At 37.6% G+C, this 13,290-nt stretch overlaps 1 protein-coding gene across 2 annotated transcripts in view; it reads right to left on the bottom strand.

Moving 5' to 3' along the window:
* Window positions 1-13,290, bottom strand: part of DCUN1D4 (DCN1, defective in cullin neddylation 1, domain containing 4) — a 75,177-nt gene that overhangs the window by 41,472 nt on the left and 20,415 nt on the right. For both annotated transcript variants that reach the window (XM_008581780.1, XM_008581781.1), the window contains exons 2-4: window positions 10,353-10,423; window positions 10,133-10,172; window positions 2,196-2,310 (exon numbers count right to left, since the gene is read on the bottom strand). In XM_008581780.1, coding sequence (XP_008580002.1) covers window positions 2,196-2,310; window positions 10,133-10,172; window positions 10,353-10,423 — 226 coding nt within the window. The remainder of the gene's footprint in view (window positions 1-2,195; window positions 2,311-10,132; window positions 10,173-10,352; window positions 10,424-13,290) is intronic.

The following is a 13,290-nucleotide window of genomic DNA, read 5'->3' as shown; positions in this document are numbered from 1 at the left end:
ACTAGAGATTTATGTACATAAATATTTATAAACATAGTTTCTATTGACACAGTATATAAGAATATAAAAATCATATCAAATTCCTTGTTATTGGAACATTCATTTAATTAGACATTGACCAGAATAGCTGTACATACCTCTGATCAGAGATTCTGGATTTTAACCCCAAAAAAAGAACATGGTTATAGTGTGTTAAGTTATCGAAACTGCAAACCACCAGATTTTATTTCTTCTATAAAAGGCAGCCATACTAGCTGGAAACAGTGGTGGATTCTTTCCAAGAGTTCAAATAGATATGCTCCAATCCTGGACCTAGACATTCCAATCTGAGCTCAAAGACTGCAACTGGTGAAAAACCTGGAGACCTACGTATGACATTGTAATATTTGAATTACTTAAAAATACTCTACATTAAAAAAGAACCAAGACCATACAGTGGAATAACACCCAGCATATAAAAGGAACAAAATACTGATAAATGTTATTATATGCATGAGCCTCAAAACGTTATGCTAAGTGAAAGAAGAGAAACACAAAAGACCATTTCTATGAAATGTCCAGAAAAAGCAAATCTGTAGAGACAGAAACTGGATTAGGGGTTGGCTAGGGCTGGAAGTGGGAATAAGGAGTGGCTGTGAAGGGGCATCAGAGATTTGATTGGATGATAGGAATATTCTAAAACTGGTTTGTAGTGATGGTTTGCAAGACTCAGTTACCATAATAAAGATCACTGAATTGTACACTTAAAACAGATGAACTTTATGATATGTAAATAAAGTTGTTTAAAAAAAAAAGACCAAGAATGAAATTCAGAATCTGTAACTCAACTGCCAGTTTTTAAACTGGCTTTACCATACTAAATTATATTAGACTGTGGTGAAAAAATAGTAGTCACAAATGCTATGTGATTATTAGAATTTAACAATTCCCTGATAATAATATACATAGCACCAAAAAAGTATCAAGTAATCTGGCTTTGTAAAGTTGAAAATCACTGGCCTAAAGATTGCTGGTGATGATCTCCTAAATCCCTTCTATCTTAGATAATATTTTCTACTCATTTGAGATATGAATAGTGACATGATTTTCAGAATCTATGTCTCTATACCTCCAACTGAGTTGTAGCATATGAAGTACTATATCACAGCAAGAAGGAAACAGAAAAATCTCATCTAAATCCCCTTTATTAATAAGTGTGGAAATTCAGGCCCATTAGTGATGTGACCCACAGAGCTAGAATACAGAAAGATGGAAGAAGACAGAAGAGATTAGACTATGGTGTTTGTTCTTTGTTTAAAAATATAAGAAAGAGGGCCGGCCCGGTGGCGCACTGGATAGTGCGCCGCTTGGGAAGCGCGGCGGCGCTCCCACCCGAGGGTTCGGATCCCACATACAGACCGGTTCCCGCTCACTGGCTGAGCGAGGCGCGGGAGCAACGCCGAGGGTTGCAATCCCGTTGCCGGTCCCCGGTCCGGTACAGGGGCAACACTGAGGGTTGCGATCCGTTGCTGGACACGGAAAAAGACAAAAAGACAAAAATAAATAAATAAATAAATAAATAAAAATATAAAAATATAAGAAAGAAAAAATTACTTATATAAATCAGGGTGAAACAATAAAGATGCCTAAAAATAAACAAATCTAATAGGACTTTTGGAGTCCCCAAAATTAATAGTCCACTTGTCTGAAACTGAAGTGGTTTAAACAGTGTTTTTTTCTCACAGTTTCTATCAAAGTCTCACCCACCTGCAAATAAACCTCAGCTCAGCTGATATTCTGGACAGGTTGTAGAGCATTCAGTATAGGCAGCTCTTTCCAACCCTGTGGTTGTGGTGAGTGAGTGAGACTCCCTTAAAGAATAAAGACCAACTCTGTGGTCCTCAGCAGGCACAGACAGCAAGGCTTTAAATGGAAAGAAACCAGCCCCACACCAGTTTTGGTGGATCGATGGACTAAGATAAAATTTTAATTTCTAAGAACTCAAATTATGTACTTTGCTTTTATGTTTTATAAACCCTCCTGGATTTATAAAATAAGCATTATTAAATAATTACACTTTGAAAGATTGCCTGACAGAACAAAAACAATATTCCTGTTGGTATTTGCACACTCAGAAGTCCCACACTGGATTACAGAGAAATGTGCATCTTTGACATGTCTGTCATCAATTTTGACCTACTGTCTCTGCACCATACCTATCATGTCTACTTTTCTTGGCAGATAAATCATCTCCAGAGGCAGGTCTTCTCTTTTTCCTTGGAGGCATCACTTTACTAAAGCAGTCTGAAGAACTGCAAGACCGCAGACTTCCTACAAAACAAGTTCAAAGAGCACAAAATTCAGGTATGCCACACATCATAACACTCCCAAAGAATATTACTGCTAAATTAAAAGCTTTCATGGCCTGTACTATAAAGGGTTTACATGTTATCTGTAAATGACATAAAGTGAGAAAATACTTTTTAGTCCCTCTTGGAGAGAATATTATAGTCAAGAAATAAACCTAGCAATGACACAAATAAGTTAATACTCCCCCCACCGCCCCAATCACACCAGAAATAGAAGTTACCACAATTTGAATTTACTCTCCAAAAATACTAATATAACTTATCTAAGCTTTCTGCCTGTCTTACATGTCATTGTTCCTTCAAAAGGAAGTGGACTGCTATCTCATGTATGCACTTCATGAAGCAAGGCCAGCTCAATCAGTAGCCTTGACTCTAAAATACGTAACAAGCACACCAACACTCTTAAGCTTTGAGGGATATTTGATAAAAAAACAGGATTCAGATTTTGGGGGCTGAAGTCTGACGTGACCTTAAGCAAAATTTCCATAATAATTTGTTTCTACCACCTGAGGAAGATTCTGCCACTTATTTAGTCAGGGTTTTTTTTTCTGACAGGAAGCATAACTTGTATTTGATAAAAGATATTAAAATGTAATGACAACAGGCAATAATAACAACATGCAACACTTACTGAGACCCTACTGAGACCCAGGCCCTATTCTTAACACTTGCATGTATTAACTCATGCAAGTTTACAAGTCTATGAAAAAGGAACCATTTACCAGTACTGCAGATGAGAAAATGAAAGCAGAGAGAGATTAGGTAAGTAACAAAACTGGGACTCAACCCAGTCAGTCTCACTTCAGACCATCTTAAACCACTACAAATGACAAGACAATTATTAAGATAATTAAAATACCTCATCTTGGCACAAGGGCTATCAGATCTATTATGTCATTTGGTTCCCACAATAACCCTGAATGACAGGCAGAGCAAAGATAATTATCTCTACTTAACAGATGGGAAAAGCTAAGGGTTAAGCATTCAAGTGACTTCTCATGGTCTCAGAAGTGAGAAATGAGGAATTCTGGACCCCACATCACTTCTCCTTCCATTAGCCCTTGGTTGAGGGCCCTGGGCTCTCTGGAAGCCATGTAGGAGAGAGTGTAGGGGTCCTGGGGTTTCAGTGATCTGCGTTCAACGAATGAGTCCTGGCTCTTCACCTAACTACATGGTTTGGTCAATCACTGACCTATTCTGGTCTCTCATTCATCATCTGAAGAATGAGAACTGTGACATCTACCATTCAGGATTTTTATAAAGAAAAATCATCCATTCAGTAAGTGTTTAGGTGGCAAGTGCAATGTTCAGGTGGCAGTGATATAAACAAATAGGTCCTGAGTGGCACAGAGGAGGGATGCTCACAGTACTCATGCCAGCCCTCAGCACCACTGAGTCTCATGACCACACCATCATGCAGGTATTGTTAGCACCCCCATTTTTACAAATGAGGACACTGAGGCATAGAACGAGGAAGTAACAGCTGGGAAGCAGTACATGAAGCTAAGCAGCACCGCAGCAAAGCCCAAGCTCCCAGCCACTATTTGCTGCCACCCTATAAGGCCATACAAGTGGAAACTGAGAAGCAGAGAACTAAGGACAGAGCAGTAGGGAGTGTCAAAAGGCTGGGAAAGAAAGGTAAAAACCTGGGAGGGGAGAAACCCCAGGACAAGTGTAATGTCCTGAAATTCAAAGGAGGAGGGAGTGTCCTACTGAAGCATAGAGGTCAACTCAGGCAAGGACTGAAGGTACACATTGCATTTAGCAATAAAGGACAGCATTGATGGATTGGGGGCAGGAGTTGGGGAGGCCAGACTGCAACGGACTGGAGAGAGATGTTAAGTGAGGAAGTGGACTTGGTGAGTGTAGACAGCTCTTCCAAGACAACTGCTCTGAAGGCAGGGAGAAAGCTGTCAGAAGCTAACAGTCACAACCCTGCTAGGAGCAATGGTCAGGACTAAAACCGAAATCCCAGTTCATCTTTAGGCTCCTACTACTGTGCTAAGTTCCCCATGTGACATGCCTTGGGTGGGGCTTGCAGAATTAAAAGTATGTCCCACCTAGCTGTAAAGCGTGCTACACTGCCCAGAAGAGAAAGAGTCTGTCCTAAACCCTGAGGCTTGCTTCTGTTTCCTTGATCTGTATGAGTGAAGGGAAGACAATTTCTTCCAACAGCAGTCATGTTTGGTTCTGAGCATCTGGTTTGTGTAACCCTTCCCTTCTACAAGTATTTGCAGAACACAAAAGAAAATGCGCCTTATCTCCTCAGCCCATGGGAAGTTGAACACTGTCTAAAATAATGTCTTCCCCAATATTCACCAGTAAAAGTTAATTCACTAGTTCCTCTCTCATCTGCTTCCTCACAGAAATACTGCTACAATGTCTGCCTTCCACTGAATCTTACTTGTCAAGAGTAACATGATTTTGGTAAACATTCAAACATCATAAGTTAACCAACTTTTTCAACTTTCTCATATTTTCTCTTTACTGATGAATTCTTTCTGCTAAAAGTTTCACAAATCACTTTTTTCTTGTGTCTGTATAAAACTTCATATTTGAAACCCAAACTATCCCAAATTTGGCAATTATTTCATTTATTCAAAATTTCTATCTCCTAGCTAAGAGGCATTACTTAATCTCCACTCTAATCAACGGCATAAGCAAGTGATTGTCAGGGGGCATTGTCCACAAGGAAACTATGTCTCTTCACCTCCCCCATGCCCATCACAGTTCAGGCACTCACTGACTCACAGACCCTCTCACAGCTGCCTCACAGGAAGGATGAGGCAAACTCAGACCAAGGGAAGGGAAGTTCCCAAGGACCGCACGGCACAGCTCTTCAAGGCAGAATCACCCTAGAAGCCATGATGACAGTGAAAAGTTTCACGCTACATAAAAAGCATGTTTTTAACACTAAGGAAAACAAGTTTACTTAAAATAACTTATCAATATGAACTAAATCAACAAAATACAGACAGCACAAAACTCAACGTTGTTTGCCCCAAACCCGCCCCCCCCACTTATTAGAGTATAAGATATGTACATTATTGATTCATACAGCAGACTCTCAATAAATATTTCCTGAATAAATACGTTCCCAAAACATGTATAAATCAAATTCTGCTAAAAAATCAGTACATTTCCAGAGACTTAGATCTCAGACCATCATCTTAAATCCAGAGACGATCATGTCAGATTTTTCTCCCCATTTGTCAGTAAAACAAACACTTGACTTTAAGTTTCTTGACAGAATTTTTTTAAAACACAAATATTCAAGGAGTGTTTGCTTCTTAAAATAACTCTGTGATATGTTTTTTATAATAAAAATACTTACCTACAAATGAATATGTTCTACAAATTGGTATTTATTTGTATCATTAAATTTACACTTCACTGACTCAGAACTTATATCACAATCTATTTCAATGAAACTTTAAACTACAAAAAAAAAGCTTAGTAAGCAAATAATATAAACAAGAATGTTATGGAATGTTTAACTGCTTCAGAGAATGTGCTATTTTAACTGTTTAAAAGTACCTACTTAGGTACAAACCATCTGACATTACAGGTAGAGGCAAAATATTAAGGCTGATTTTTTTTAGTGGCATCACTACTACTAATTACAAAGCACTTTCAAAGCTATCTTATTTATCTTCACAAATCTGAGACGTGTTTCTACATTTCTACATTAGATGGACAATGAATCTGAAATCTTCCCACTATTAGAAGCTCTTTCTTAATGCTTTGATACTTACATGATCCTTAGGAAGGCAATAAAAAATCATGTATAATTTTTGCTCAAGGGTTATTATTTGGTTTAGTTAAATATTTTTTTAACTGACCACATTTCCAAGTAAATCAGAGTCAATGAATACAGCCTTTCTTCCCAAATTAAACAATTAGAAATACTGCCAACATTTTTCAACTGGTCTATCCTATGTGTTCCAGAAAATCAATTTTAAAGGGCGACTTGAGTTCACCTGGATCAAACCAAAGGCCCTTTAATGTCTATCCAGCTTGCTATTTTGAAAATAACTTAACTAAGCATGTTATTCTTAATTAATGATGCCCAAGTAGGTGCTCCAGTGCCTTTCACCCCCGCTCCAATCTTTTTGTTTTGTGAGCCTCAAGTAAAAAGAGTTCCTGTCAGGATTAATTTCCCATAAGACATCAAATTGTGATACCCAATTTCCAGTCATCCCCAAACAAGAGGTCTACAAACTTAGAGAATTTTCCTGACTTTCCCAAACTTAGTACAAATGCATGTTCAAATACATAAATCTCACTAATTTTTCATTTTAGTGAGCTTGTTGTATCATAGCCTTGTTTCACTTCATAACACTTTACATCGTTCATTCTACCACTTCAGTACTTTTTATACAGCTATTTCACCTCATTTTTCACCGAACAATGCCACAAAGATATAGTAATTTAAGTTGATAAAAAGATTGCAGTTTAAGACATCATACCAGTACCTAATATTTTATTTCATTTCCTTAAACAGATTATTGAACTATGTGCTTGCTTGAGTGAAACTATTAGCTTCTAAATGTACAATTTTTATCCAACTATTTAAGACAAGAGAAATTTCCTTTACTTTCTCTATAAATCATACTGACTTATGACCTCTATCACCATCTTCCTTATTCTTTTTTTTTTTTTTTTTTTGTCTCTCTGCTTGGCTTTTTTTAATTCACTTCCTATTTTGTGTTACTTCTCCAAGATTACCTACCAATATTCTCTCTCTCTTTATTTTTTTTCCTTTTTTTGGTGGGAGGAAGATTGACAGCACCAAAGAAGGAAAAGTGTTAGAGAAGACAGAGCCCGAAGACACCCAGCCTCTTGTGACTTCATAAGTAGTTACTGATATTGCACAGACTACTGTTGGCCAAAGAAGCACTACAGTGATTAAACTTTCTCAGATTCCCAAACAACAGAGATTATATGTTGCTTCATTTTTAAAGTGTACCGTTGGGTACGGGAATCACAAGTGATGTTATACCAGATGGGGAAATGTTAATGAAATGGACGACTCTAAGGAATTACTAACACGAATTGACAATGACTGAGCACTTACAAAGTCCCAGGTGCTGCACCAGCACATCATACACAAAGTATCAGACACATCTACATCCCCAAGGGTGAAAGAGGAGGCATGAGGCCAAATATATTTTCCTCTTATGTCTTCTTTAATTATAACTTATTAAATTGCCACATTGCAAGTTAAATATTTAGATGTTAAATTTATACAGAAAGAATACTCATTTAAACCAAAAGTACAAAATTAACTACATAAGGTACAGGATTCAGAACTTAGAGGTTTTATTATCACAGCTAAAAAGAAGACAACTTGGGAGCCTTATATATGTAAAATTCAGTTTAAAAATTAAAACTACACTAACTCTTAAGTTTAAAAAATCCTGAAACCCACCGACGTATTGTTTCAAAATAAAAGAGAAATGTACTTTTTTTCTTAACTACTAAAATGGTCCCTGTAACATTTATTTTGGCCTTACTGGTAGTTAAATGCACAAATGTGAACCAGTAGGAGGCTAGAGAAACATATTGTGATATATCCATGAATTAGAAAATAATGCAGCCATTAAAAAAGAAAGTAGACGCTTTATAAATCTCCAAGATATACTGAGTGACAAAAACAAGAAGTACATACAAATATATACTTGTATTTAAAGAAAAAAATACATCATCATCAATATAATTTGGCCAACAAATATAAGACAGAGTTATCTCCGAAAAGTCAAATGTGAAGTCCCAGTGGGGGTTGGGAGCTAGGAGTGATAAAAATGGGACAGAAACTTTCACTTTCTGTTTTATACTTTTTCAATACTTCTTTTAAAACCATGAGCATATATTGCTTTTAAAATTATTTTAAAAATTGTTTTTGACTGCCCTTGAGTTGATCTACATTTACTGATACAGAAAGATCAGATGAAGGGACCATCGGTGCCCCTCAGCTCCTACCACACTCCTGGCACAGTCTCTGCCCCCTTATCTCACTCCTGGAAGGAGGAGTGTCTGGTCTAAGTGGTGATTCAGAGAGGCTGACTATACAGAGAGCCCAGCCCCTCCAAACTCCCTTTCAGATCTGTCTGCCAGCCAAGCAGGCAGAAAGGGATGCAGCCTTCTACTGTCATAGCGGGGGTATGGAGGGGCAGCAGGTGTGCTGGCCTGTGCTTATCTAGTGGCAGTGATTCCAATAAAATAGTGAAAAGCCTGTGCGTTCTTGCTGCACATCTAAGCAGTGTTTTCCAACAAAACTGTTACCTCAATCTCCATCCTGTGTCTAACATTCAGTTGATTCTGAACCAATCTGGAGGAGAAGGTGGGGAGAATACTAAATCTCCCGCCTCCAATATACACCACTAAATGAAAAAAAAGAAAGATGCAGTATAATATGTACATTATGATATCACTGATGCTAAATAAAACAAACACTACTATAAACACATATGCATACATACAAATGTCTGAAAGAAACAACATTAAACAGTGTGCTGGGGCAAAACCGTGGGTCTGGGAGATATGCAGGAGGACTGTCACTTTACTGCATTTACTTTTCATTTTTACATTTGCTATTCAAATTCTCCAACAAGCACTGCTACAGCCAGAATGTTTGTGTCCCTCCAAAATTCGTGTGTTGAAATCTATCCCCCAATGTGTTGCTATTAGGAGGTGGGGCCTTTGGGAGGTGATTAGGTCATGAAGGAAGAGCCTTTGTAAATGGGATTAGTGCCCCTATAAAAGAGGCCTGAGGGAGTTGCCTGCTCCTTCTGCCATGTGAGGATGCAGCAAAAAGGTGCCATCAGTGAGGAAAAGGCCCTCACCAGATACCAAACCTGCTGGTGCCTTAATCCTGGAATTCCCAGCCTCCAGAACTGTGAGCGATACATTTCTGTTGTTTATAAATTACTCACTCTAAGGTATTTTGTTATAGCAGTCTGAATGGACTAAGACAAGTATGGATTCATATATTACTATGGCCATTTTCTAAATATTTTAAATATATTTTAATAATTTTATTGGAAGTTTGGTAACTATAGATCAAATGCAAGTGTCTGAACTTTATGATTACTAACAGTTTAGAGAAGTGGTTCTTAAAGTGTGTTCAGCTGTATCAGCATCATATGGCAGCTTGTTAGATAGAAATGCAAACTCTGAGGTCCCACCCCAAATCTACAGAATCAGAAACTCTGTGGGTAGAACCTAGCAATCTGTGTTTTAAACAAGCCCTCCCCTGGTAACTATAATGCTAGCTAAGCTTTGAGAATCACAGGGCTAGAGAATAATTTACAATAATCAAGTTTCAACTTTCCCATTCATAAATCCTCAGGACCTATACAAAACAGTCTCTCACACACACACGCACACACACCCAGGCTTAAGTACCTACCTACCTATCAAATCATTTTTTAGCTCAATTTAACAAACATTTATGGAACACCTTTCAAACTGCATTACTGTAGCACCTTTGTAGTATAAACTAAAATACTTCAGTAGAGCAAAAAAAATATCTAGAAACCATTAGAGAGAATTCCTGGCCCCCTTAAGGGCTTTGTCATAAACCATAGCCCCAGAGTAGATTTCCTGCTGGGAAGGAGTTATAAGATGGCTGCCTTCACTACACCCTGAAAAACATCCTCAACCAAGTAACAACTTGTTAATGGAGGGTATTATGACAACACATTCGTGGCTAATATTCCTCTTTCATAACTTTGTATTAGGAAGTTAATTTAAAATTAAGTAGCGTTAGCATTTATGGATACCTGTTTCGTGATCGTCTTGGCCAATGTCTTCTGTTAGATTCTGTAAAAAATACATTCATTATTACTAAAAAATCACATATCATAAAGCAAATTTTAAAATTCAGTATTTTCATAAGCAACTGATATCTTAACATCCACAACCTAAAGTTTTATCAAATACACTTACATAAAATGACTACTTTAAACAGTTGGTAGTTTTGCTTTTAAAAGATCGACTTACTAGCTTATTAAGGGTATGGTAGATCTTATGAATATTTGCCAATGTTGAGAGATGAGAATTCAGCTGAAAGTCTTTAAAAGAAAAAGGACAAAATTCAGTGTTATTTATTTCCCATTTGGCAAAAAGACTTAAAAAAAAAAAAGAAGAAAGCTTAGAAGTGAACATAAACAAATGTTTTGATACAACTGAATACTATCTCAATTAATTTGATACCTATTAAATAAAAAACATGCAACTGATTTATCTATATCCTTTAATAAAGTCTGACAAAGTTAAATTCCCAAATATTAAAGTTCATGAAATTTTCATATGAATTCTAACATAAAACAAAAATACTTAAGTAGTTATAAAATCCTGCCAGTAGTGAACCTAAACTTAATAGAAAAATATCAATGATGTTAGCAAATTAAACAAGCCACACAAATAGAAGGCAGATCTCAAATGAAGCATATTCGCTTTCCCCTTCCCTTCCCCAGAATTACTATCACAATAAGCAAGCTCCTGGCAAAATAAAAAGAGACAGAAAAACATATCTCAATGTTCAGCATTTCTCACAATATATTTATTTTGTTGTCACTTATACAAGAGAGAGAGCAAAAACAGAATCTAAGCCCCTCTCTCCTGCCATTAAACAAACACAGACAAATCAAAGAACTATCCTGCAAGCTCCAAGTCTGAGAGGCCAGAACCCATAGATACAGTCTAAAGAGCTACTTACAAGCACTGCGATATTAAAGTGTGCCACAGAACCAGAAGCAGAAATCACACTCCTAAAGAAGTATGTCCAGATCAAAGAGCGCATTCACTATCATCTCTAATCATTTCAGAATGACCCACTAAGTCATACACAAAAGACAAATGAAGTTGCTCCATCTTAGAATACTGTACAACATAAAACTGTAAGTTAAACTGTTAGGCTTTTGAATCTCTGATTTCAAATGTTTTTATAAAGTTAAGTATGCTTGCATACATATTAGGCTATACAATATGAGTTGAAAGTTTATGAATAATCTCATATTTGAATAGGAATCAATAGAAGTATTTTCATAAAATATCAGCATTTACATTAGTTCCTTTTCTTTTCTATCATAAAAGTTAGTATGAAAGTGGCCTTGAAAAGATACTGTAACTCTCTAAGTTATGCCACTCTGATAAAAAAGAAAGAGTTAAAAATCACCCTTCACTGGAGTATTTTACTTGGGACACATATCAGATCCAAAAAACAGACCCGAAGAGAAGATGCTACAATATAAATTGTCTGTTGTGGGACTGGACCCTCCGGGCTGCTACTCTGAATTGTGAAAGCAAGCCTAACTTCCCCGCCAGTTAATTAGAAAGCTTTACTTTCTCTTCTAAATCTTGCTGGGAATCCAGTTCTGGGCAGGGCCTGCAGGGCAAAGGGATGCTCCTGTTGTTCACACGTGGAAATCAGGAGCAGCAGGCCATACTTGTACGTTACACATGCACTGCTCCCGAACACCACACTGACAGCCATCTAGAATGGTCCAAAGAACCAGTGTTTCTGGCTGAGAGACAACCAGAGCAGTGCCTCAGACTCTAAATGGGCCTCCAATATAGACACGAAGTGTTTGGCATCTGAATAGCCTTCCCATGCTTAAGGTAAATGATGCACAATGTGGCAAAGTATGGGATTTTCTATCTTAATTAGTGCAACTGCACAGAAAAGGTTGAGAAAAGTATTTGGGGTGTGTGAGTGTATGCTTGCCTATGTGTGTACTTCTTTACTTACGTTTATATCTAATAAACATGGTACGGGTCTCTAAAGCTAGAAGCAAAGCCCTCTTCTGACCAGCAAGAGGCTATGTAGAGCTTACACATCCAACTCTCAAAACATCACACCCCCCCATCCACTACCAACACATAACCCCCTTTTTGTACTCTCTCAATTTAAAAACAGGAAGACAAATGATACATTCCAGTACTACACTGAAATATAAATCGAACTCTTGGGCCCCAAAAAACCAAAAACAAAAACTAAGAAAACTTTAGGCTCTAGATTCTCTTTTCACTGAGGCCACACAGGAGGGAAAAGAAGCTTGCCAAAGGTCACTCATGTGGTGACGTCTCTTCTAACCCCCCATGCTACGCTTCTGTCATTCACCACCTGTTCATTCAACTGTCATAATTCACATAAGAGAATCTAAACAAATTGAAATTGTTAAGTCTTTCTCTCTCCTTTACTCAAGATGTTCTCGATCGGGAATTTCAGAACTTTCATGAGCTGGGCCCAACCCATACTCAAAACTTCTTCCACCACCTCATTCCACAAAACCCTTCTTCCCAAGCCCACATTCTGCCCACTGCCCTCCCTACTCCCACTGGAGTCCAAGTGTGCATGCACTCACTCTGTTCCTGTCAAAAATAACACTTTGCTTTACAACCGGATTCCAGAGTCTAACAGCTGGTTCAAATCTCAGGTCTACCAGTTATTTAACCCAAATCTCAATTTCTTCATCTGTAAAATGAGGATAACAAATTCTCCTTCATAGTGTTGTTGTCAGGATGAAAATATGGATCAGACACCTGTTACAATGCCTAAATGTGTAAGGTGTCCATTACAATGCCCGGGACATAGTAAAAGCTCAATGAAAGATATCAGTTACCACTACATTTGTTTATACCATTCTTCACACCACACAGCCATGTAAAATTGTCTCTACTTTACCTAGGTCCAATTCTAGCTCCACATCAAAGACCCCAAAGTCAGAGTTCCCTCCGAGATTGAGGTATCAGGCCTGATACATCTCTACAGCATCCAAAGCACTACTATAAATTCAAATTCCATCAACTGATATTCAGGATGACGGTTGTAGGTAATCTCGACAACCTGGAAAAAACATGCAGGAGTGTTTAAGACCAGGTTCTTTATATGACGTTTCACTTTCCTAAAGGCAAGTTTCCTAAGTTACCTTTTACA

This window comes from Galeopterus variegatus, unplaced genomic scaffold (genome assembly GCF_000696425.1).
Source record: "Galeopterus variegatus unplaced genomic scaffold, G_variegatus-3.0.2 Scaffold2456, whole genome shotgun sequence".
In the NCBI taxonomy this organism is placed as follows: domain Eukaryota; kingdom Metazoa; phylum Chordata; class Mammalia; order Dermoptera; family Cynocephalidae; genus Galeopterus; species Galeopterus variegatus.
The sequence above is the reverse complement of the archived record's forward strand: the minus strand, read 5'-3'. Positions and strand labels throughout refer to the sequence as shown.